Here is a 27,754-nt window from a genome sequence, read left to right on the forward strand (position 1 = left end):
TGTAGAAGCAAAAGACAGGAAATATCCAAGTGTCCAATAACAGACTGCTTTAAATTATGGTGCGTCCATATAATGGAATACTGTACAACTGCTGAAAAGAAATGAAGGTAGAGCTAAATGTGCTGATATGGAATGATCTTCAACATCAGTAAATGAAAAAGCAAAGTATAGAACAGCATCTAGTTTGCTGCCATCTGTGTTTGAAACACACTCACACACACACAAGCGCACATGTATGTATATATCAGGGGAGTATGTAAGCTTCTAGTACCTGTGGTTGCCACCAGAGAACTAAGTCACAGACAGGTGCATTTTTCACTGCTGTGTCCTGAAGAGTGGCTACCAGATAAAGTACCTCAGTGGCTAAGGAAAAGTAACTTGCAGCAACTCTTCAGTTTCTTAAATTTGGTTACGTTTGGATTATTTTTTTTTGTTTTTTGGGTTTGTTTGCTGAGGCAATGATGTAATACATAGTTATAAGAGCTAATACTCTTGAGTGCTTGCAACAGCCAGGCGCTGTGGTGAGCAGTCACTGTTTCACCTTTAACCCTATGAAGCATAGATACTCCTCTCATGACGCCTTCGCCTTTTTAGATGAGGAAACTGAGGTGTGGAGAGATTACATACCTGGCTCAAGGTCACCATGTCGTAGTGGCACCTGCTGGCTCTGGGTGTGGCCAGCTCTGGAGCCAGTGTTCTTCCCTCTCTATTTTACTTAAAACAATGGTTGGAATACCTGTGGCATCTCCCATGTTGTGTGCCATCCACTACCAGAAGTCTGATCAGATTTTCCAGGATTAAGTGTTAACACTGTCTCCTTCTATTAAATTGAGAGGTATCTTGTGTTGTCACAGAAAACAAATACTAGCTCCCACAAGACTTTAAACGCCCATGCCTTATCCTTATCAGGATTCCAAATAGACCACTGGGTAGAAGTTTCAAAGAAGCAGATTTTAAAACTACCCTGTGAAAAAGCTTCATGACCATCAGAACTGTTGAGCTGAGGCCTGGCCTGTCTCAGAGGAATCACTCAGAGGCTAGAGGACCATCTGGGAAACCTGCTTGGGTCCTCACTGGGTGCCAGGTCACCTGATGACCTTGCAGTACCCTTCTAGCTAAATGCTCTGGCTCTTTAAATCGCAACTCCAAGGTTGCTCTTAATTTTAAGGAACATCTTGGGGGAAATGGAAAGAAATGAGGCAAGTAGATGTCAAAATGAAAGTATGATTTATAATGTCAAGAGAGCCAGTTTTATGTTGGGGAAAGAATTTTGTTAGAAATGTAGTGTCTTGTTTTTGAAAATGTTTTAAATTTTTTTCTTTATACAAGTAATACATGAACGTATGCTCATTGTATAAAGAAAAATTCGTGATGCAGAGGAAAAAGTATAAGGAGGAAAAGTGAGTCTATCACTCCACCCAGATTCCACTCACCTCCTTTACCTGTAGGTAACCACTGCTAACACGTGTGTATCTTTCCAGACATTTACCTGCATTTAAAGACAGGCATACAGAATCTAAGGGGAAAAAAAAAAAGAACCTAAGGGAAGGGTTGTATTTGCTTGTTTTCCATCTGTATAAATAGGATTTGTGTGTGTGTGTGTGTGTGTGTATAGTGTATTTCTGTGGTTTGCTTTTTAAATTTCACAGTAAATAGATCTCGTAGTTCTTTCCATGTTGTTGCATATAGATGTACCACATTCTTTTTAAAATCTACAAAATGTTCCATAGTTAGGAAAATGGCTGAATTATGAAAAAAGCCTATCAGTGACATTTAGATCGTCTGCAGGGCTATTACAAACATAATACAGTGAACTGTGTGAACGTGCATCCACACAAGACTAAAAGCAAGGGTGATTTTAAATTTTAATGACGTCACCCTCCAGAGAGGCCGCCTTACACTCCCACCAAGAGTGTGAGGAAACCCTTTCCCCACTACTTGCCAGTACCAATTAAAGGAGCCTTTAAATGTCGCCAACGAGACGGGGAAATCATTTCTTTTGTGTTTCCTGATTACTACTGAGGCTGGGCATCTTGTAGTTGATTCATTGGCCGTTTGTAGATCTTCTGTGAAGGCTGAAATTACTTTCTTCTGCCCATTGATTTAATGGGGGGTTTATCTTTTAGATTCATAAGCCTGCTTTATATTAAGGACATTAACCCTTTGTCCACTATATCCGTTGTGGACAGTGTCTCCTAATGCATACCATATCTGTTTTTATCTTTTTTTTTGAATGTATAGTTGATTTACAATAATATCATGTTAGTTTCAGATGTACAGCAGAACGATTCAGTTATACACATGTATATTCTTTTCCAGATTCTTCTCCCTTAAGGTTATTACAAAATATTGAGGATAGTTCCCTGTGCTATACAGCAGGTGCTTGTTAGTTGTCTTTTTTTTTTTCCCCTACAAAAGAAATAGAAATTTTTATTCGAGCCAAATTTGAGGATTATAACTGCGTAGAGCATCTCAGAAAGCTCTAAGCACTGTTCCTGGTTATCTATTTTATATATAGTAATGTGTATATGTTAATCCCAATCTCCTAATTTATCTGTCTCTCACCCCTTCCCCTTTGGTAACCATAAGTTTGTTTTCTATGTCTGTGAGTCTCCTTTTTTGGAAATAAGTTCATTTCTATCTTTTTTTTTTTTTAGATTCCATATATAAGTGATATTATATGATATTTATGTTTCTCTGTCTGGCTTATTACTTCACTTAGTATGATAATCTCTAGTTCCATCCCTGTTGCTGCACATGGCATTCCTTCATTCTTTTTATGGCTGAGTAACGTGTCTGTGTGTGTGTGTGTGTGTACACATATATATCACATCTTCTTTATCCACTCCTCTGTCAATGAACATTTAGGTTGCTTCCATGACTTGGCTATTGTAAATAGTGCTGTGATGAACATTGGGGTGCACATATCTTTTTGAATTATGGTTTTCTCCAGATATATACCCAGGAGTAGGATTACAGGATCATATGGTGACTGTTTTTAGTTTAAGGAACCTCCATACTGTTCTCCATAGTAGCTGCACCAATTTACATTCCCACCAACAATGTAGGAGGGTTCCCTTTTCTCCACACCCTCTCCAGCATTTATTGTTTGTAGACTTTTTGATGATGGCCATTCTGACTGGTGTGAGGTGATACCTCATTGTAGTTTTGATTTGCATTTCTCTAATAATTAGCAGCGTTGAGCATCTTTTTATGTGCCTGTTGGCCATCTGTATGTCTTCTTTGGAGAAATGTGTATTTAGATCTTCCGCCCATTTATTCATTGGGTTTGTTTTTGATACTGAGTCACATGAGCTGTTTGTAAATTTTAGAGATTAATCCCCTGTTGGTACATGGTTTGCAGTTATTTTCTCCCATTCTGTGGGTTGTCTTTTCATCTTGCTTATGGTTTCTTTTGCTGTGCAAAAGTTTTTGAGTTTCATTAGGTCCCATTTGTTTATTTTTGTATTTCCACTACTCTAGGAGACAGATCCAAAAAGATATTGCTGCAATTTATGTCAAAGAGTGTTCTGTCTAGGTTTTCCTCTAGGAGTTGTATAGTATCCAGTCTTACATTTAGATCTTTAATCAGTTTTGAGTTTATTTTTGTGTATGGTGATAAAGAATGTTCTAATTGTATTCTTTTACATGTAGCTGTCCAGTTTTCCCAGCACCACTTATTGAAGAGACTGTCTTTTCTCCATTGTATAGTCTTGCCTCCTTTGTTGTAGATAAACCCACGTACCTATGGTCGATTTATCTCTGGGCTTTCTATTCTGTTTCATTAATCTATATTTGTTTTGATTACTGAAGTTTTGTAGTATAGTCTGAAGTCAGGAAGCCTGATTCCTCCAGTTCCATTTTTCTTCCTCAAGATTGCTTTGACTATCAGGGTCTTTTGTGTTTCCATACAAATTAAAAATGTTTTTGTTCTAGTTCTGTGAAAAATGCCATTGGTAATTTGATAGAGATTGCACTGAATCTGTAGATTGCCTTGGGTAGTGTAGTCATTTTGACAATACTGATTCTTCTGAGCCCAAAACACGTTAGATCTTTACATCTGTGTTGTCTTCAGTTTTCTTTTATCAGCATCTTATAGTTTTTGGAGTACAGGTCTTTTGCCTCCTTAGGTAGTTGTATTCCTGGGTATTTTATTCTTTTTGATGCGATGGTAAATGGGATTGTTTCTTTAATTTCTCTTTCTGATCTTTCATTGTTAGTGTATAGAAATGCAACAGATTTCTGTGTATTAATTTTGTATCCTGCAACTTTACCGAATTCATTGATGAGCTCTTGTAGTTTTCTGGTAACATCTTCAGGATTTTCTATGTATAGTATCATGTCATCTGCAAACAATGACTGACAGTTGTTTTAATTCTTCTTTTCCTATTTGGATCCCTTTTCTCTTTCTTGTCTGATTGCCGTGGCTAGATCTTCCAAAACTATGTTGAATAAAAGTGGTGAGAGGGGACATCCTTGTCTTTTTCCTGATCTTAGAGAAAATGCTTTCAGCTTTTCACCGTTGAGTATGATGTTAGCTGTGGGTTTGTCATATACAGCCTTTATTATGTTCCCTCTGTGCCCAGTTCCTGGAGAGTTTTTATCATAAATGGGTGCTGAATTTTATCAAAAGTTTTTTCTGCATCTATTGAGTTGGTCATATGGTTCTTATTCTTCCATTTGTTGATGTGGTATAGCACACTGATTGATTTGCTCCATACCATGTCTTATTTATTTCTTTAGGCTGCGTTGGGTCTTTGTTGCTGCACCTGGGTTTTCTCTAGTTGCAGCGAGCGGGGGCCACTGTTCGTTTTGGTACGCAGGCTTCTCACTGCGGTGGCTTCTCTTGTTGCGGAGTATGGGCTCAGTAGTTGTGGCACGCGGGCTCAGTAGTTGTGGCTTGCAGGCTCTAGAGCGCAGGCTCAGTATTTGTGGCACATAGACTTAGTTGCCCTGCGGCATGTGGGATCTTCCTGGACCAGGGCTCGAACCCGTGTCCCCTGCATTGTCAGGCAGATTCTTAACCACTGTGCCACCAGGCAAGTCCCCATACCATGTCTTTAACTTTGCTGATTTTTACCTTTTGCCACGGAAAAAACATTAAAGATTATGTTGTCTGATTATGTTGTCAAATTTGTCAGTGTTTTTCCTTTGAGACTTCTGGGTTCTGTGGCTTCATTAGAAAAGCTCTCCCATCCTAAACTTAAAAAACACTTACCTAGGGCTTCCCTGGTGATGCAGTGGTTAAGAATCCACCTGCCAATGCAGGGGACACAGGTTCAAGCCCTGGACCGGCAAGATCCCACATGCTGCAGAGCAGCTAAGCCTGTGCGCCACAACTACTGAGCCTGTGCTCTAGAGACTGTGAGCCACAACTACTGAGCCCGTGTGCCACAACTATTGAAGCTCGCACACCTAGAGCCCATGCTCCACAACGAGAAGCCACCGCAATGAGAAGCCTGTGCTCTGCAACAAAGAGTAGCCCCTGCTCACTGCAACTAGAGAAAAGCCCGCGCAAGCAACAAAGACCCAACGCAGCCAAAAATAAAAGTAAAAAATAACTAAATTTAAAAAAACAAACAAACACTTAATGTATAATTTTTGCTTCCTTTTTGTGTTGGCCTTTATAGTAGATCTTTAATCCTTTTGAAAATTTAGTATTGTCTGTGTTGTGAACTAGGGGCTGTTAAGTACTTAAAATGAAGAAACTGGTGAAGGCAAAGGTTTACAATTAAAGCTAAGGGCCTGTGATGCTTTAAGAGAGATGTTTGTCATTTCTAATAATTTTTATATTTTTTCAACTGTAAGTATTCTGAGCTAAGCATTTTGAGTCTGTGTCTGTCTAGTTTCGTTTCACTTTCATTTACGTGAGAACAGGGATTTTCTGTGATCTCTACTCTGGAATTAGAAGAGTCAAATTCTGTACGTGCTAGGGGGGAAAATGGGGGGAAGAGAAAGAAGGGGACAGGAGGAAAGAGGGTGGGAGGAAGTGAGGGCGAGAAGAAATTTTGAAAGTGTATTTTTAAAAAGTTGGAAGAAGCTCTGTACTTTTGGGATTATCATTTGTCTGAGTTTATCAAAACCAATTCTTCATTCTTACTCCAAATTACTTATTTCCTTCCACTTGGCGGTTGAAACAAGGCCTCCTTTACCTTAATTCATTAAGTTAGCTGATGTAAAGTTTAAAAGTTTTCCATTGGGTTTGCTAGTTAAGATGACCTTGGTGGTTTCCAATAGGGATTCGTTTGCAGTTTATTGCAGATACTCATCTAAAATTAGAAATCACATCTTCTAATATCCATTCTGCAGTGATGTATTCACATCAGAAAGCAGTACTGGGAGTTTTCTGCTAATCACACGTAGTTAGTTTGGAGGCTTCCTGCCCCAGCTGGTCAGCTGTGGACTTGAATCAGAGGTGTTCCAAAATCCCCAGCCTTCAGGCCGTCAAGCTGCAGCAAGTGGGGCAAGAATTCATGGGGTTTGAACTGTCACCCACGTGTTTCAGTACATTGCATTCTTTTTCTTTTTCTTTTTCTTTTTGGCGGTACGCAGGCCTCTCACTGTCGTGGCCTCTCCCGTTGCGGAGCACAGGCTCCGGACGCGCAGACTTAGCGGCCATGGCTCACGGGCCCAGCTGCTCCGCGGCATGTGAGATCTTCCCGGGGCACGAACCCGTGTCCCCTGCATCGGCAGGTGGACTCTCAACCACTGCGCCACCAGGGAAGCCCACATCACCTTCTTTCTGAGCTTTTATGCTCAGCCTTCCCCTTCTTTAATTATCCGTGTCCTTTTCTGTTGGTCCTGCGTCCTTTTAACTCAACCCATTAGTCTGGTAGTCCTGTTTTTTTTCTTTTAACTTTTATTTTATATTGGAGTATAGTTGATTAACTATGTTGTGTTAGTGTCAGGTGTACAGCAAAGTGCTTTAGTTATATATATGCATGCATCTATTTTTCCAATTCCTTTCCCATTTAGCTTATCATAGAGTATTGAGCAGAGTTCCCTGTGCTATAAAGAGGTCCTTGTTGTTTATCTGTTTTAAATGTAGCAGTGTGTACATGTCAATCCCAAACTCCCAATCTATCCCTCCCCCACTGGTAAACCATAAGTTCATCCTCTAAGTCTGTGAGTCTGTTTCTTTTGCAAACAAGTTCATTTGTATCATTTTTTTAGATTCCACATTAAGCAATATCATGTGATATTTGTCTTTCTCTGACTTAGTATAATCTCCAGGTCCATGCATGTTGCTGCAGATGGCACTATTTCATTCTTAATGGCTGAGTAATATTCCATTGTATATATGTACCAAATCTTTATCCATTCATCTGTTGATGGACATTTAGGTTGCTTCCATGTCTTGGGTATTGTAAACAGTGCTGCAATGAACATTGGGGTGCATGTATCCTTTCGAACCATGTTTTTCTCTGGATATATGCCCAGGGGTGGGATTGCTGGATCATATGGTAGTTCTATTTGTAGTTTCTTAAGGAACCACCATACTGTTCTCCATAGTAGCTGCACCAATTTACATTCCCACCAACAGTGTAGGAGAGTTCCCTATCTCCACACCCTCTCTAGTGTTTGTTGTTTGTAGATTTTTTGATGATGGCCATTCTGACTGGTGTGAGGTGATACCTCAGTGTAGTTTTGATTTCCATTTCTCTAATAATTAGCAGTGTTGAGCATCTTTTCATGTGCTTTTTAGCCATCTGTATGTCTTCTTTGGAGAAATGTCTATTTAGGTCTTCTGCCCATTTTTTCATTGGGTTGTTTTTTTTTGATATTGAGTCACATGAGCTGTTTTTAAATTTTAGAGATTAATCCCCTGTTGGTCACATGGTTTGCAATTATTTTCTCCCATTCTGTGGGTTGTCTTTTCATCTTGTTTATGGTTTCTTTCCCTGTGCAAAAGCTTTTAAGTTTAATCTGGCCCCATTTGTTTATTTTTGTTTTTATTTCCATTACTCTAGGAGATGGATGGAAAAAGATAATGCTGTGATTTATGTCAGAGTGTTCTGTCTAGGTTTTCCTCTAGGAGTTGTATAGTATCCGGTCTTGCATTTAGGTATTTAATCCATTTTGAGTTTATTTTTGTGTATGGTGATAAAGAATGTTTTAATTTTTCTTTTACATGTAGCTGTGCAGTTTCACCATTTATTGAAGAGACTGTCTTCTCTATTGTATAGTCTTGCCTCCTTTGTCATAGATTGACCACAGGTGTGTGGGTTTATTTCTGGGCTTTCTATCCTGTTCCATTCATTTGTATTTCTGTTTTGATTTGCAGATACTGTAGAATCGTTGCATCCCTGGGATAAATCCCCCTTGCTTATGGTATATGATACTTTTTAAGGTATTGTTGGATTTAGTTTTCTGAGTATTTTGTTGAGGATTTTTTTCATCTATGTTCATCAGTGATATTGGCCTGTAATTTTTTTGGTGATATCTTTGTCTGGTTTTGATATCAGGGTGATGGTGGCCTCATAGAATGAGTTTGGGAGTGTTCCTTCCTCTGCAATTTTTTGGAGTGCTTTCAGAAGGATAGGAGTTAACTCTTCTCTAAATGTTTGATAGAATTTGCCTGTGAAGCCATCTGGTCCTGTACTTTTTTGTTGGGAGTTTTTTCATCAGTTTCCATTTCAGTACTTGTGATTGGTCTGTTCATATTTTCTGCTTTTTCCTGGTTCAGTCTTGGGAGATTGTACCTTTCTAGGCATTTGTCCATTTTTTCTAGGTTGTCCATTTTACCGGCATATAGTTACTTGTAGTAGTCTCTTACAATCCTTTGTATTTCTGTGGTATCAGTTGTAACCTCTCCTTTTTCATCTCTAATTTTATTCATTTGAACCCTTTTTCTTGATGAGTCTGGCTAAAGGTTTATCAATTTTGTTTATCTTTTCAAAGAACCAACTTTTAGTTTCATTGATCTTTTCTGTTGTTTTTTTTGTTTCTATTTCATTTATTTCTGCTCTGATCTTTTTTTCTTTCCTTCTACTAACTGGGTTTTGTTTTTCTTTCTCTAGTTGCTTTAAGTGTAAGATTAGGTTGTTTGAGATTTTTCTATATTTTGTATACAAGATATATTTTGTATTGCTATAAACTTCCCTCTTAGAACTGCTTTTGCTGTGTCCCATATATTTTGGATTGTCATGCTTTTGTTTTATTTGTCTTTAGGCATTTTTTGCTTTCCTCTTTGATTTCTTCAGTGATCCATTGGTTGTTTTAGTAGCATATTGTTTAGCCTCCACATGTTTCTGTTATTTTACAGTTTTTTTCTTGTACTTGATTTCTAAGCATTGTGGTCAGAAAAGGTGCTTGATATGATTTCAGTTTTCTTGAATTTGTTTTTAGTCTTATCAAGTTTTATTCTAGAAGTAATCATTTTTTAAATCCAGAATGCAAAAGTGTGACACATAAAAGTTATTCATCCACTCATCACTATTTGTGTACAGTGTGAGTCCACATCCTTCTAGGCCCTTCAGTGTGTACTCAGACATTTGTTATTGATATTGAACTTTTGAATTGTTACAGTAGTAATTTTAAAATTATTATGCTAATATCTCCCATTATTTGCCAATTTCTAGACATCAAAGAAGAATTGATAAATCCTCAAATATAGTACAACAAACAAAATTGTTTTCTAGTGTCTGGTATCAAAACGATAAAGGAAGCAGTCATTTCCCACAGCTGTTTTTTAAAACAGGGCTGAAGAAAACCAGGTTATTAAATGTAAATTTTATTAAACACAAATTACTTTAAAATTTAATTGATAAAATACATTTACTAATTATAAATTACTCAAATGTAATCCATTGAGTTTTATATCTTTGGAGCTAGCCTCACTTACTGTAGTGCTTTTTTCATTTTTACCTTGAAAATTCAGATGGAAAGATTAGGTTATATTATGTAAACACATTTTACCAAATTCATTTTTCCCATTTTCTCAATATACTTGGAGAAGCAGCCTTTAGTTGGGTGCTTTCCTCTCTCTGTACTCCCCAAACAAGAGCTCCTGAATATTCATATAATATTCCCAAGGTTTACTGTTGTGATTCAGAGAAATTCCAGGCACATATGATCTACTTGGTTTATTTATCCTATTTTCTTCTTTCTAGGTATTTTTTGATTTAATGAGGGAAATTCGAGCCAGAAAGATGGAAGACAGCAAAGAAAAGAATGGGAAAAAGAAGAGGAAAAGTTTAGCCAAGAGAATAAGAGAAAGATGCTGCATTTTATAATCAAAGCCCAAACTCCTTTCTTATCTTGACCATACTAAGAAATATAATTTATAAGCTTTGCCACTGAAGGCTCAATTGACTGAAATTACTTTAACATTTTGGAAATTGTTATGTATCTCTAAAAGCATGAATTGGAACTGCACTGAAAGTCAAATTCACTTAAAAAAGAAATTAGTGTGGCTTCACCAAGAAAGAAAGTTCAACTTATTTCATAATTGCCTACATGTATCACAGTCCTGAATGTAGCGTGGGCACTTGTGTTTTGATGGCAGTCTTTCTTGAACTATTCAAGAGGTGAGATGGGGGTGGGCAATGGGAGGAAAGGCTACTTCCTCTGGTTTATTATAAAGCTTAAATTTTATATCATTTTAAAATGTCTTGGTATTCTACTGCCTTGACAAATGACAATTGTGAACATGATAGTTAAACTGTACCACTTTTTTTAACCATTGTTATGCAAAATATAGAAGAGAAAGTTACTGGCATGATTGTTGCATATAGTTCAATTGAGAGTAATTCATCTGTGAACCTGCATTAATTACCCGGTGATTAACTTAGAAAAGTGGTGTAAACTTGTACATGGAAATTTTTTAATATGCCTTAATTTAGAAACCTAAAGATACCCACTTACATTATTCTGGGTGTGTCCTCACTGTGCTGTGGGCCCACTGCCCATGTGTCCTGGTGAGAGAATAGATGTCAGGATGGAGGACAACGTTTGTATAGAAGATTCTCGAGAAATTACTGGTAGGAGTCTGTCCAAATTTAAACTGTGTGCCATACTCTGGTTCTTGAAAGTAAGGTTCCAGAGCTTCTTGATTGCTTTTAATTAAGTGTAAGGTAGTTTAAAATGAAGGACCAGCGTCTACTTGTAAAATAAGTTTAGACTATGAGCATTTAGTACCAGTTATGTCTCAGTGAACCCTCTTTCTTTAAGATGCTGGTCCCTGGAAGTCCCTTTCTGCAAGTGGTGAGCGTGTGTTAAGATTCTGATCTCCTTGGAGCAGGGCACAGGAAAAGCGTGGACAGTGCTAATGCGTTTTGCACTAGAACACTTCGGAAAAGTCGTGCTCGCCATCTGTTAACTTCTAAATTTGTATTCCCGAGGTTACAGCTTGTCCGGGAGTTACTGGGATTATTTGTAGGCTGTGTTCGTAATGAAGAGCACTGGTTCTACGTTTTCCTAAAGTTAACATCGAACAACCAAACCCGAGGACAGTGCAGAAAACGTGTCTGGCACCAAACAGTAGGCTGTGTCCCCACTGTATGGGGTGCCCGCTGGAGGGCCATAATTTCAACAGGAAATTTACCACTGTCAGATTTTTCTTTTCTTTGTAATGGGACTAGGACAGTTTGATTCAACAAAGTTTTTGTTTCTTTTCGCTCAGTCCTAATTTCAGCAAGTCAAAGATGTGTTCAGGCATTCCAGGTGACAGATGTGTACGTAAAGTTAACAAAAATAGGCTATTTAGGAACTGAACTCTTTAGATATTACATCCGGCTTGTCATATTAAATATTTGTCCTTAAAGGGTTTGAGATGTACATCTTTCATATTTTTCATAGGCTGTGCCATGTGCAGAATTAAAGTTACCAATGTAAGCGCGGCCCCGTGGGCCCAGCGATCTCTGTGTGTACTTGTTGCAGTCTCATTTAACCAGGGGTCCTAACCACTAACATTGTGACTTTGCTTTGAGACCTTTCCTCTCCTGGGTACTGAGGTGCTATGAAGCCAAATGACAAAGATGCATCACATGTCTTAGGCTGATGCCACTACCCGATCGGTTTATTTGCAATTTGAGCCATTTAAAGACCAATAAACTTTCTTTTTTTAAATGTTTGTGGTGTTACTTGATGTTTACAATATAACAGGTAAAATTCAGATTTATCAACCTGGGCATCCTTACCAGAGACGACTACAACTAAATCTTTTGAGCCATTAGTTTAGGGACTTCTGTGTGAGAAGAATTCTGTGCCAGATTTCCTCCGTCGGGATCGTCAGTACTCAGGTTTAATCGAGGCTCAGAAATGGAGGAGCCCCATGTGCAGAACTGCATCTGTCACAAAAGTCACAAATGTATACACTGCTGGTAGAATGCTACTCCACTCTGGAGTGGGTAGGTGGCAGCTTTAGATTCATTTTCTAAATCACAATGAGCTCCAGGGATGCTTGAATTTCCAAATTGTGGCAGGAGAAACCACCCCCTTACCATTTCATCACACTTCAGGCCATTCTCTCTCATTTGATGTCTGCTGGGCAACTGTGGCCTATTAATCATCACATAGCCTGTGGGTTAGAAACGATCTGGCCCAATACTGAACACAGCCCCTCAAAATCCAATTCATTTTAAGTTCCTACTTAACTCATAAGCAGTGCCAGAATTAACACATTTAAGTTATAAATGGCATCTCACTGTGTGGACCTTTTTTTTTTTTTTTTTTTTTTGCAGTACGCGGGCCTCTCACTGTTGGGGCCCCTCCCACTGCGGAGCACAGGCTCCGGACGCGCAGGCTCAGCGGCCACGGCTTACGGGCCCAGCCGCTCCGCGGCATGTGGGATCTTCCCAGACCGGGGCATGAACCAATGTCCCCTGCATCGGCAGGCGGACTCTCAACCACTGCACCACCAGGGAAGCCCATGGACCCATTTTTAACACCAATAATGGGCATGATGTTAGATGTTAGGTACCAAACAAAGCTTAGATTAAGTTGTCTCAGTGAATTGTAATGTCATTTTCAAAATTCTGTGACAAGGATGTAAAAAAATTCGGCAACCTCTAACTGCCCTGAGAGTAAAACTACCAAAACGTCCTCTAAAGTTTTCAGAGTAATCCTTTTTATTTAATCCAGTGTTAGAGTAGATTCACCTGGCTGCCCACACAGGAGGGGAAGATAGCTCATGAAGTCCTAAGGGTTGGCATGGGCTAAGGAGTCTGAATTGCACCTGAAGCTAATGGAGAACCAAAGTCCCGTTTAGCAAATTACTTTGGAAGTGAAGAGTGGCAGGTCAGTGGAGGTCTTCCTTCATGCCCTTAGTGTTTGATAGGTTTTTATGGACCACCTACTGTGGGCACTGCTGGGAATGCAACAGATGGAAGGACAGACATGAGTTTGGGACAAGTACAGACATTCACACTGAAGAAAGTACCTGTGTGTGCCATGCATAAGGAAAGGAAAAGAAGTTTTTAAAGAATTAAGAGATGTCTAGGTCTCCTTCCATGGGGCTAGACCCCCTATTATGTTTGTAAATTCATATAATAGCAAACACAGTGTCTTCTGTATGTGCCGTGCACGGCCTGCAGGATCTTAGTTCCCTGACCAGGGATCAAACCTGGGCCCCCTGTAGTGGAAGCACACAGCCCTAACCACTGGACTGCCAGGGAATTCCCTGTACTTTTTAACCTAATATTAACCCTGTGAGGTAGGTGCTGTCCTTAGCCCCCATTTTGCAGATGGAAAAACTGAGGCATAGAGCTGTTGAATAACCTGCCCAGGGCCACAAAACTGGTAAAATTATTAACTGGGATTGGAAGCAAAGAAGTCTGGCTCCCGAGTCCATGCTCTGAATCACCGCACAGAGTAGAGTGGAGACTAGAATTAATTTTTCAGTGGCCCGTACTATTGTGGGAAACATCCAGGATTCCCCCAAGGCTGCAGCCACCTAGTCAATGATTGCCTTCAGAGAGTTTGCAGAGGTTGCTATGAACAGAAGAGGCCTCTTGCGCTTACAGCCTGGTTGCTAAGAGAAAGATCAAGTGTGGGAAGGAAAACCCTGTGCAGAGCTCAGCTCTGGAGTCAGCCTTACAGTGCTTTTTCCGTAACATCAGTAAAGAGGCAGCATTCTTTGGCAGGCCAGAAACCTTCATCCCGTATGTCTTTAACAGCAAAATAATTTCCCAGTCCTTTGCTCAAGCAGCCCTGAGTGCAGCTGTTGTGGACAACTGCCTATAGACAGGAGGTGGGCGGGGAGGGAAATTCAGCCGTCTGTATTCTCAGTCCTTACAGAAGCACCATTTATGGGGAGAGAGAGGGGCCCAGAGAGCATCTAATGTCTGTTTAAGAGAAGCCATGACAGTCCAGTGGTTAGGACTCCACACTTCACTGCTGAGGGCATGGCTTCGATCCCTGGTCAGGGAACTAAGATCCCTCCAGCCACGCGGCCAAAAAAAATCTGTTGAAGAGAGGCCCTGAGACCTGTGATAACTTGCACAACTAATCTGATAGAAAAACAAGATCACTTTTATCAAAAGCCCCAAGGAAAGCAAACAGCTGAAGCGTTTAGGTGCTCACAAGCTCCTAGCAGTTAGGAAATGCTCCTAAGGGCAAAATGTTCGCAACAGCCAAAGAAGTAGGAGTCAAGCCTTGTTGAATTGGAAGAGAAAGGAGCAGGTATGAGAGCTAACTTCTGGGCCTTTGCTGGGAGAGGGCTTCTCTACGGAGGAAGCGCAAGGAATTGCAGGCTGTCGCCCTGAGTGTTGCACCATCACATGCCAAATCTGTTTGTTGTTTATGGACTGATCTTTGTGAAGGACGCCAATTCGGTGGAAAGCTACTTAGATGGTTTTCCTGGACCCTAGAAGTCAGACCTTAGAATTCACTATGAACTTACTCTCCATGCCTCCTTAGTGTCCTCCAGTCAATGACAGTTCCTAATAAGTAGAGATGGACCGAAAGCATGTTGGGTACACACCCTGTGACATAGAAGGCACTCAGTAAGTGTGACTCTCACCAGCAACATGTCTAAATCCCACTCCTGTTCAAGGCCCACCTCAGATATCCCTCCTCTTTGCAGTTGGTAGACAGTTGGGATACAAAGTAGTGGGTGGGTCTTATAGTCAAAAGATATGTGGCTGTTGGCCAAGGTGGGGGGAAAAACACATTCTGGGGGGGCAATATGGCAGGATCTACTCAAATATAAAAAGCACATACCTCAATATTCACAAAATTCCCTTTTTTTCTCTCTCTCTCTGAGAAAACAATTGCACATGTGCCCAGAGTCATGCACAAGGTGGTTTACTGTAGCATTATTTACTAAGGAACACTGAGAACTACCTAAATGTCTAGGAACTGAGGAATGGCTGAATAAACCTAACATAGTCAGACAATCAATGCTATACAGCAATTCAAAGGAACAGACTAGAGATATTTATCAGCACAGAGAGATCTCTACAGTATTCTTGGGTCAAAAATGCATCTTGCACCACGATACAAACATTACAACTTTTTGGCAAAACCCATATACAAACAACACCATATACATGCTCTGAGTTTATCTTGAGAAAGCTATTTTTAATCTGGATGGATGTACCTGAAATACGTAATAATGGTTACCCATGAGAGGATGGTGAAAAGGCAAAGGATTTGAGGGTTTAAACTTTATCTTCATTTTTAAATGAAGAATGCAATCATGTATTATGCATATAATTGAAATTAACTTTCTTAAATATATGATTACATGTAGCCAAAAAAGGCCATATAACTAGAATATATAGAGAACTCTCAAAACTCAACATTAAACAAAAAAAAAATTAGAAAATGGACAAAAGACATAAACAGATATTTCACTAAATGGCAAATAAACACATGAAAAGATGTTCATCATCATTAGCCATTAGGGAAATACAAATTAAATACACTATCAAGAGAGTTAGAAGACAAATCGCCCACCAAGAGAAAATATTTGCAAAAGACACACCTGTTAGAGGACTGTTATCCAAAATATGCAAAGAACTCTGCAATCTCAACAAAAAGAAAATAAGCCAATTTTAAAAATGAGCCAAAGACCCTAACAGACACTTCACCAAAGAAGATTAACAGATGACAGGGACTTCCCTGGTGGTCCAGTAGTAAAGACCACCACCATTGGTCCACCAATGCAGGTGACGCAGGTTCGATCCCTGGTCGGAGAAATAAGATCCCACATGCCGCGGGTCAACTAAGCCAGCACGCCACAACTACTGAACTTGCATGCCTCAATGAGAGAGCCCATGTGCCGCAAACTACAGAGCCCACGTGCCCTGGAGCCCGTGCGCCACAACTACAGAGCCCACTTGCCCTGGAGCCCATGCGCCACAACTACAGAGCCCACGTGCCCTGGAGCCCGTGCGCCGCAACTACAGAGCCCACGTGCCCTGGAGCCCATGTGCTGCAACTACAGAGCCCACATGCCCTGGAGCCCGTGCACCACAACTAGAGAGAGAGCCCGCACGCCACCAATAGAGAGAAGGTTGTGCACAGCAACGAAGACCTGACGCAGCCAAAAAAATAAAGAAAATAAAGAAAAAATTTAAAATTTATATATAAATTCAAGGGATTCAGAATAGCCAAAACAGTCTTGGAAAAAAAAGTCCTGATTTCAAAACTTGCTACAAAGCTAGAATAATCAAGTCTGTGGTACTGGCATAAGAACAGACAAATAGATAACAGAATAGAATTGAGAGTCCAAAAAACAAATCCTCACATTTATAGTCAATCCCTCTTGAACAAGGGTGCCAAGACAATTCAATGGGAAAGAATAGTTTTTCAAAAAATGGTTCTGGGACAACTGGATAGCCACAAATAAGAGAATGAAATTGTATTCCTTCTTCATACCATACACAAAAATTAACTCAAAATGGATCACTGACCTAAAATGTGAAAACTAAACTACAAAATTCTTAGAAGAAAAGAGAAGTAAATCTTTATAACCTTAGATTAGGCAAAGCCTTCTACACTATAACACACACACCAAAAAAAAAAAAAGAAAACAAAATTGAACTTCATCAAAATTTAAAACTTTTGTGCTTCAAAGAATACCATCAAGAAAACATAAATACAACCCACAGAATGGAAGAAAATATTTGCAAATAATATACCTGATAAGGAACTTGCATCTAGGCTATATTTTTAAAAATTCAACAATAAAAGACAACCCAATTTAAAATGGATAAAAGATCCAAAAACATTTTTTCCTAAAAGAAAAAAATGCAAATAGCCAATAAGCACATGAAAAGATACTCAGAGACAGAATCAAGATGGTGGACTAGAAGGACGTGGAGCTCACCTCCTCCCACAAATACATCAAAAACACATCTACAGGGACTTCCCTGTAGATGGTGCAGTGGTTAAGAATCCAGCTGCCAGTGCAGGGGACACAGGTTCGAGCCCTGGTCCGGGATAACCCCACATGCCATGGAGCAACTAAGCCCGTGCACCACAACTACTGAGCCTGCCCTCTAGAGCCCACGAGCCACAACTACTGAAGCCTGCGCACCTAGAGCCTGTGCTCCACAACCAGAGAAACCACTGCAATGAGAAGGGCTATGAAGAGTAGCCCCTGCTCACTGAAACTACAGAAAAGCCCGTGCACAGCAATGAAGACCCAATGCAGCCAGAAATAAATAAAAATATTTTAAAAAATTAAAAAAAAATTAGAAAAAACCAACACATCTACATGTGGAACAATTCTCACAGAATAGCTATTTAACACTGGCAACGTATCTCAGACACCCAAAAGTGCAAGCGATCTCCACATAAGGGGTGGGATGAAAGAAAAGGAAAAGAATCAGGACAGGATCTGCACCCCTGGGAGGGAGGTGTGAAAGAGGAAATGTTCCTGCACCCTGGGAAGGCCCTTCACTGGAAGGGAAATCAGCCAGGACAGAAAGGGAGCTTCTGAGGCTGGGAGGAGAGTGCAACAGCCGGTTTGAGGCAGGCAGAGGAGAGCGAGACCTGCACAGAGGGCCCGGCCACCTCTCTGCACTCCCCAGCCTGAGACTCACATCAGCTGGTACATACAGGGGCGGGATGCTGAAACTCTGGCTTCAGAGGACAGACCCAGGGAGAGGACAGGGTTGACTGCATGGAGACAGCCTGAAGGGGCTAGAGCATGGCACAGGCCACAACTGGTGGCTTAGGTGGAAGAAGACCAGGCCCACCACAGAAGCGAAACACCATTGTTAAGGAGCACACGAAGGGAGGGGCGGGGCCCTCCATAGCAGCCTATGTCTCAGCGTGCTCTCAGCTGGCATGGTGCCACCTCTACGAGCTTTGGGATCACTCAAGCACTAGGGGCTGGCCCACACGTGGAGGCGGGGCTGAAATCAGAGCTGAGGGGCCGCATGACTTAGGAAGCGGGGCTGAAATCTGAGCCCTCTCCCCACAGCATGCCATCCATGGATTTATGCCACCACCAGCAACTTTGTAAGCTCAGTGCCTGTGGGCATTCAAGTGGACTATGGGTGCTCCCTTGGCTGGGACGGGTCTGGCCTTAGCAGCTGTGGGCACTGTGGGCACACACACTTGGAGGGTGGGCTGGGTGCTGGGCTGTTTCCACAGCTCCCACAGCAAATCCAGGTGCGTGACTCCTGTGATCCTGATACCTGACTTCAGTGGGTCTGTGCCTACAGATCAGCGCTGGTGGCTTTGGGACCACAGCACCTGAGGGACACCCAGGCCAACTGCCTGTATCCCCACAGTAGAGGTGAGGCCGAGGGCAGTGTGAACAACAGTGTCCTGTGTAAGTCCACACAACAGGTGTCAGGTGACAGCACAGAAAATACTCCTGGGTGGAAATCTCCAGCAGAGGAATCCTTGGGGCTCCTGTCCCAGCAGGAGCACTCCAATCCTTCCTGCCTCAAACTGAAGCTCAGAAACAGATGTGGAGGCTTCTACTCCAACAGCTGGGAAGCAGATCCTGCCCCTGACAGGGCTGTGACAACCACAGAGCAAAGAGGAGGCCTTGCTCAATAGCCAGTGCAGGCTGTGGTCATCAAAACACCAGTCAAACCCCCATCAATGGGATAATGGCCAGCACACACTGAGGAAAGATGCAGCAGACACCCCTACTAAAAACAGCCTTCACAACAAAAATATTAGACTCACGGAGGCCACATAGGGACACTCCCACATATAAGCAGCACTTTAAGACCACAGTAGATCACTGTTTCTCCTAAATTCATAGAGTAAGAAAAATGTAAGTAAAATGAAGAAGCAGAGAAACCACTCCCAACTAAAAGATCAAGAAAATTCTCCTGAAAGAATAATGAAACAGAACTATTCAGTCTAATACATACCGAGTTCAAAAAGGAGATAATGAAAATACTGAAGTAATTAAGAAAGGTTACCAGTAGAAATGCAGATTACTGTAGGAGCTAGAAAATATAAAGAACAGCCAAGAAAAATTAGAAAACTCATTTGCCAAGACAAAAGCTATGCTAAAGGCAATGAATAGAAGATTGAATAATGCAGAATAAATAAGTGATCTGGAAGATAAAATAATGGAAATAAACCAATCAGAACAGCTGAAAGACAAATAATAAAAATGAAAGCAATATAAGAGTCCTATGGGATAATATAAAGCATGTCAATCTATGTATAATAGGGGGCCCAGAAGGAGAAGAAAGAGAAAAGGGGATCAAAAATGTATTTGAAGAAATTATGGCTGAAAACTTCCCTAACCTAAAGAAAGAAACAGATGCCCAAGCACAGGAAGGACAGTCCCAAACAAGATGGACCCAAACAGACCTACACCAAGGCATGCTGTAATTAAAATGGCAAAGTTAAAGAGGGGATTCTAAAGGCAGCAAGGGAAGAAGAGTTAATTACAAGGGAACCCTCATAAGGACATCAGTTGATTTCTTTACAGAAACGTTGCAGGCCAGAAGGGAGTGGTAAGACATATTCAAAGTCCTAAAAGGGAAAAATAGGCAACCTAGGATACTCTACACAGCAAGAATATAATTTAGAATAGGAGAGAGAAAGAGAATTTCTCAGACAAGCAAAAACTAAAGAAATACAGCAGTACTAAACCTACCCTAAAATAAATATTGAAAGGTCTTCTCTAAATAGAAAAGCAGCAAGAATCTATGGGAAAGAGAAAATCACAATTGGAAACTAAATCACTCAAATAAGACAGTACACAAATTAAAAAAAATAAAAATAAAAATATTTTTGTGACAGCAACAATAACCACAATGAACAGCAAAAGGATAAACATGAAGATGTAAAAGAGGACATCAAAATCATAAAACATTGGGGAGGAGAGTAAGAAAATGTAGATTTTGGTTTTTTTAGAATGTGTTTGAGCCTACATGACTATCAGTCTAAAGCAAGTAGCCATAGGAAGGGATGAACATACTTGAGAAACACGGTAACCACAAATCAAAAACATACAATAGATTCACAAAAATCAAAAAGAACACAAGCATAATACAAAAGAAAACTATCAAGCCACAACAGGAGAAACAAAATGAAAAAGAAAGGAAGAAGAAATACAAAATCAACTGGAAAACAGGTTTAAAAGGGCAACAAATACGTATCTATCAATAATTACCTTAAATGTCAATGGACTACATGCTCCAGTCAAAAGACAGAGTGGCAGATGGGATGAAAACCAAGAGCCTACAGTAAGCTGCCTATAAGGGACTCCTTCTCTGTTTCATTGTCCTTCTTTATCTTTCTTTGTGGTCTTTGTTTTAAAGTCTGTTTTGTCTGATATGAGTACTGCTACCCCCACTTCGTCATTTCCATCTGCATGAAATACCTTTTTCCATCTCCTCTCTTTCCATCTATGTGTCCTTTAACCATACATATGTATATGTATGGCTGAATCAATTTGCTGTGCATCTGAAACTAACACAACATTATAAATCAACTATACTCCAATATAAAATAAAGATTTTTTTAAAAAAGCAAAAATAAACAAATGGGACTTAAACTTATAAGCTTTTGCACAGGAAAGGAAACCATAAAGTGAAAAGACAACGTACAGACAAGGAGAAAATATTTGCAAATGAAGCAACCAACAAGGGATTAATCTCCAAAATACACAAATAGCTCATGCAGCTCAATACCAAAAAAAAAAAAACCAACTAACCCAATCAAAAAAAAGGGCAGGGCCTCCCTGGTGGCGCAGTGGTTGAGAGTCCGCCTGCCGATGCAGGGGACACGGGTTCGTGCCCCGGTCTGGGAGGATCCCACATGCCGCAGAGCGTCTGGGCCCGTGAGCCATGGCCGCTGAGCCTGCGCGTCCGGAGCTTGTGCTCCGCAACGGGAGAGGCCACGACAGTGAGAGGCCCTCGTACCGCAAAAAAATAAATAAATAAAAAATAAAAGAAGCATGTGAAAAAAAAAAAAAAAAAGGGCAGAAGACCTAAATAGAAATTTCTCCAAAGAAGACAACAGATGGTCTAATAGTAACATGAAAAGATGCTCAACATCACAAATTAACAGAGAAATGCAAATGAAAACTACAATGAGGTACCGCTTCACAACAGTCAGAATGGCCATCATTAAAAAGTCTACAAACGTCCTTCTTCACACACAACATGAAGTTTGCAAGGCAGCAGGGAAGCCAAATTGCACAAGGTTTAAATCATAGTTCCAGATCAGGGGGAAAGATGGCGGAGGAGTAAGACGCGGAGATAACCTTCCTCCCCACAGATACACCAGAAATACATCTACACGTGGAACAACTCCTACAGAACACCTACTGAACGCTGGCAGAGACCTCACACCTCCCAAAAACCAAGAAACTCTCCACGTACCTGGGTAGGGCAAAAGGAAAAACAAAAAACAGAGACAAAAGAATAGGGACCGGACCTGCACCAGCGGGAGGGAGCCGTGAAGGAGGAAAGGTTTCCACACACTAGAAGCCCCTTCGTGGGCGGAGACTGTGGGTGGCGGGGGAGGGAGCTTCGGAGCCGTGGTGGAGAGCGCGGGAACAAGGGTGCGGAGGGCAGAGCAGAGAGATTCCCGCACAGAGAATCAGTGCCGACCGGCACTCACCAGCCCGAGAGGCTTGTCTGCTTACCAGCCGGGGTGGGCGGGGCTGGGAGCTGAGGCTCCGGCTTCGGTCAGAGCGCAGGGAGAGGACTGGGGTTGGCGGCGTGAACACAGCCTGAAGGGGTTAGTGCGCCACGGCCAGCCGGGAGGGAGTCCGGGGGAAAGTCTGCACCTGCCGCAGAGGCAAGAGACTTTTTCTTCCCTCTTTGTTTCCTGGTGCGCGAGGAGAGGGGATTAAGAGCACCGCTTAAAGGAGTTTCAGAGACGGGCGCGAGCCACGGCTAACAGCACAGACCCCAGAGACGGGCGTGGGACGCTGGGGCTGCTGCTGCTGCTGCCGCCGCGAAGAGGCCTGTGAGCGAGCGCAGGTCACTGTCCACGCCCCCTTTCCGGGGAGCCTGTGCAGCGTGCCACTGGCCGGGTCGGATCCAGGGACGGCTTCCCCGGGAGAGCGCACGGCGCGCCTCAGGCTGATGCAATGTCACGCCGGCCTCTGCCGCCGCAGGCTCGCCCCGCTCTGTACCCCTCGCTCCCCCCGGCCTGAGTGAGCCAGAGCCCCCGAATCAGCGGCTCCTTTAACCCCGTCCTGTCTGAGCGAAGAGCAGATGCCCTCCAGCAACCTACACGCAGAGGCGGGGCCAAATCCAAAGCTGAGACACAGGAGCTGTGAGAACAAAGAAGGGAAATGGAAATCTCTCCCAGCAGCCTCAGGAGCAGCGGATTAAAGCTCCACGATCAACTTGATGTACCCTGCATCTGTGGAATACATGAATAGACAACGAATCATCCCAAATTGAGGAGGTGGACTTTGAGAGCAAGATTTATGATTTTTTCCCCTTTTCCTCTTTTTTTCTGAGCCGTGTGGATGGAAGGCTCTTGGAGCTGCAGCCAGGAGTCAGTGCTGTGCCTCTGAGGTGGGAGAGCCAACTTCAGGACACTGGTCCACAAGAGACCTCCCAGCTCCACGAAATATCAAATGGCGAAAATCTCCCAGAGGTCTTCATCTCAACACGAACACCCAGCTTCACTCAACGACCAGCAAGCTACAGTGCTGGACACCCTATGCCAAACAACTAGCAAGACAGGAACACAATCCCACACATTAGCAGAAAGGCTGCCTAAAATAATAAATCCACAGATGCCCCAAAACACACCACCAGACGTGGACCTGCCCACCAGAAAGACAAGATCCAGCCTCATCCGCCAGAACACAGGCACTAGTCCCCTCCACCAGGAAGCCTAAACAACGCACTGAACCAACCTTAGCCACTGGGCACAGACACCAAAAACAATGGGAACTACGAACCTGCAGCCTGCAAAAAGGAGACCCCAAACACAGTAAGATAAGCAAAATGAGAAGACAGAAAAACACACAGCAGGTGAAGGAGCAAGATAAAAACCCACCAGACCTAACAAATGAAGAGGAAATACGCAGTCTACCTGAAAAAGAATTCAGAATAATGATAGTAAAAATCTTGGAAACAGAATAGACAAAATGCAAGAAACATTTAACAAGGACCTAAAAGAACTAAAGATGAAAGAAGCAACAATGAAAAACACAATAAATGAAATTAAAAATACTCTAGATGGCATCAATAGCACAATAACTGGGGCAGAAGAACGGATAAGTGACGTGGAAGATAAAATAGTGGAAATACCTACTGCAGAGCAGAATAAAGAGAAAAGAATGAAAAGAACTGAGAACAGTCTCAGACACTTCTGGGCCAACATTAAACACACCAACATTCGAATTATAGGGGTTCCAGAAGAAGAGAAAAAGAAAGGGACTGAAAATATTTAAAGAGATTATAGTTGAAAACCTCCCTAATATGGGAAAGGAAATAGTTAATCAAGTCCAGGAAGCACAGAGACTCCCATACAGGAGAAATACAAGGAGAAATATGCCATGACACATATTGATCAAACTGTCAAAAATTAAATACAAAGATAACATATTAAAAGCAGAAAGGGAAAAACAACAAATAACACACAAGGGAATCCCCATACGGTTAAAAGCTGATCTCTCAGCAGAAACTCTGCAAGCCAGAAGGGACTGGCAGGACATACTTAAGTGATGAAGGAGAAAAACCTGCAATGAAGATTACTCTACCCAGCAAGGATCTCATTCAGATTTGATGGAGAAATTAAAACCTTTACAGACAAGCAAAAGCTGAGAGAGTTCAGCACCACCAAACCAGCTTTACAACAAATGCTAAAGGAAATTCTCTAGGCAAGAAACAGGGAGAAGGAAAAGAACTACAATGACAAACCCAAAACAATTAAGAAAATGGGAATAGGAACATACATATCGATAATTACCTTAAATGTAAATGGACTAAATGCTCCCACCAAAAGACACAGACTGGCTGAATGGATACAAAAACAAGACCCAGATATATGCTGTCTACAAGAGACCCACTTCAGACCTAGGGACACATACAGACTCAAAGTGAGGGGACGGAAAAAGATATTCCATGCAAATGGAAATCAAAAGAAAGCTGGAGTAGCAATTCTCAATCAGACAAAACAGACTTTAAAATAAAGACTATTACAAGAGACAAAGAAGGACACTACATAATGATCAAGGGATCGATCCAAGAAGAAGATATAACAATTGTAAATATTTATGCAACCAACATAGGAGCACCTCAATACATAAGGCAAATACTAACAGCCATAAAAGGGGAAATCGACAGTAACACATTCATAGTAGGGGAGTTTAACACCCCACTTTCACCAATGGACAGATCAGCCAAAATGAAAATAAATAAGGAAACACAAGCTTTAAATGATACATTAAACAAGATGGACTTAATTCGTATTTAGAGGACATTCCATTCAAAAACAACAGAATACACATTTTTCTCAAGTGCTCATGGAACATTCTCCAGGATAGATCATATCTTGGGTCACAAATCAAGCCTTGGTAAATTTAAGAAAATTGAAATTGTATCAAGTATCTTTTCCGATCACAATGCTATGAGACTAGATATCAATTATGGGAAAAGATCTGTAAAAAATACAAACACATGGAGGCTAAACAATACACTACTTAATAACGAAGTGATCACTGAAATCAAAGAGGAAATCTAAAAAATACCTAGAAACAAATGACAATGGAGACACGACGACCCAAAACCTATGGGATGCAGAAAAAACAGTTCTAAGGGGGAAGTTTATAGCAATACAATCCTACCTTAAGAAACACGAAACATCTCGAATAAACAACATAACCTTGCACGTAAAGCAATTAGAGAAAGAGGAACAAAAAAAACCCAAAGTTAGCAGAAGGAAAGAAATCATAAAAATCAGATCAGAAATAAATGAAAAAGAAATGAATGAAACAATAGCAAAGATCAATAAAACTAAATGCTGGTTCTTTGAGGAGATAAACAAAATTGATAAACCATTAGCCAGACTCATCAAGAAGAAAAGGGAGAAGACTCAAATCAATAGAATTAAAAATGAAAAAGGAGAAGTAACAACTGACACTGCAGAAATACAAAAGATCAAGATAGATTACTACACGCAACTGTATGCCAATAAAATGGACAACTTGGAAGAAATGGACAAATTCTTAAAAATGGACAACCTGCCAAGACTGAATCAGGAAGAAAGAGAAAATATGAATAGACCAATCACAAGCACTGAAATTGAAACTGTGATTAAAAATCTTCCAACAAACAAAAGCCCAGGACCAGATGGCTTCACAGGAGAATTCTATCAAACATTTAGAGAAGAGCTAACACCTATCCTTCTCAAACTCTTCCAAAATATAGCAGAGGGAGGAACACTCCCAAACTCATTCTACGAGGCCACCATCACCTTGATACCAAAACCAGACAAAGATGTCACAAAGAAAGAAAACTACAGGCTAATATCACTGATGAACATAGATGCAAAAATCCTCAACAAAATACTAGCAAACAGAATCCAACAGCACATTAAGAGGATCATACACCATGATCAAGTGGGGTTTATTTCAGGAATGCAAGAATTCTTCAGTATGCGCAAATCAATCAACATGATACACCATATTAACAAATTGAAGGAGAAAAACCATATGATCATCTCAATAGATGCAGAGAAAGCTTTCGACAAAATTCAACACCCATTTATGATAAAAACCCTCCAGAAAGCAGGCATAGAGGGAACTTTATTCAACATAATAAATGTCATATATGAAACCCACAGACAACATTGTCCTCAATGGTGAAAAACTGAAAGCATTTCCTCTAAGATCAGGAACAAGACAAGGTTGCCCACTCTCACCACTCTTATTCAACATAGTCTTGGAAGTTTTAGCCACAGCAATCAGAGAAGAAAAGGAAATAAAAGGAATCCAAATCGGAGAAGAAGTAAAGCTGTCACTGTTTGCAGATGACATGATACTATACATAAAGAATCCTAAAGATGCTACCAGAAAACTACTGGAGCTAATCAATGAATTTGGTAAAGTTGCAGGATACAAAATTAATGCACAGAAATCTCTTGCATTCCTATACACTAATGATGAAAAATCTGAAAGTGAAATCAAGAAAACACTCCCATTTACCACTGCAACACAAAGAATAAAATATCTAGGAATAAACCTACCTACGGAGACAAAAGACCTGTATGCAGAAAATTATAAGACACTGATGAAAGAAATTAAAGATGATACAAATAGATGGAGATATACCATTTTCCTGGATTGAAAGAATCAACATTGTGAAAATGACTCTACTACCCAAAGCAATCTACAGATTCAATGCAATCCCTATCAAACTACCACTGGCATTTTTCACAGAACTAGAACAAAAAATTTCACAATTTGTATGGAAACACAAAAGACCCCAAATAGCCAAAGCAATCTTGAGAACGAAAAACGGAGCTGGAGGAATCAGGCTTCCTGACTTCAGACTATACTACAAAGCTACAGTAATCAAGACAGTATGGTACTGGCACAAAAACAGAAATATAGATCAATGGGACAGGATAGAAAGCCCAGAGATAACCCCACGCACATATGGTCACCTTATCTTTGATAAAGGAGGCAGGAATGTACAGTGGAGAAAGGACAGCCTCTTCAATAAGTGGTGCTGGGAAAACTGGACATGTAAAAGGGACATGTAAAAGTATGAGATTAGATCACTCCCTAACACCATACACAAAAATAAGCTCAAACTGGATTAAAGACCTAAATGTAAGGCCAGAAACTATCAAACTCTAGAGGAAAACATAGGCAGAACACTCTATGACATAAATCACAGCAAGATCCGTTTTGACCAATCTCCTAGAGAAATGGAAATAAAAACAAAAATAAACAAATGGGACCTAATGAAACTTCAAAGCTTTTGCACAGCAAAGCAAACCATAAACAAGACCAAAAGACAACCCTCAGAATGGGAGAAAATATTTGTAAATGAAGCAACTGACAAAAGATTAATCTCCGAAATTTATAAGCAGCTCATGCAGCTCAATAACAAAAAGCAAACAACCCAATCCAAAAATGGGCAGAAGTCCTAAATAGACATTTCTCCAAAGAAGATATACAGATAGCCAACAAACACATGAAAGAATGCTCAACATCATTAATCATTAGAGAAATGCAAATCAAAACTACAATGAGATATCATCTCACACCAGTCAGAATGGCCATCACCAAAAAATCTACAAACAATAAATGCTGGAGAGGGTGTGGAGAAAAGGGAACACTCTTGTACTGTTGGTGGGAATGTGAGTTGGCACAGCCACTATGGAGAACAGTATGGGGTTT

General features: G+C 40.8%; 1 protein-coding gene across 2 annotated transcripts in view; it reads left to right on the plus strand.

The window, feature by feature from the left end:
* Positions 1-12,069, plus strand: part of RALA (RAS like proto-oncogene A) — an 84,841-nt gene extending 72,772 nt beyond the window's left edge. For both annotated transcript variants that reach the window (XM_081244437.1, XM_081244438.1), the window contains one exon: positions 10,113-12,069. In XM_081244437.1, coding sequence (XP_081100563.1) covers positions 10,113-10,235 — 123 coding nt within the window. In that variant the 3' untranslated portion in view covers positions 10,236-12,069. The remainder of the gene's footprint in view (positions 1-10,112) is intronic.
* The last annotated feature ends 15,685 nt before the right edge of the window (positions 12,070-27,754 follow it).

This window comes from Mesoplodon bidens (genome assembly GCF_964165515.1).
Source record: "Mesoplodon bidens genome assembly, chromosome: 9".
Classification (NCBI taxonomy): Eukaryota; Metazoa; Chordata; class Mammalia; order Artiodactyla; family Ziphiidae; genus Mesoplodon; species Mesoplodon bidens.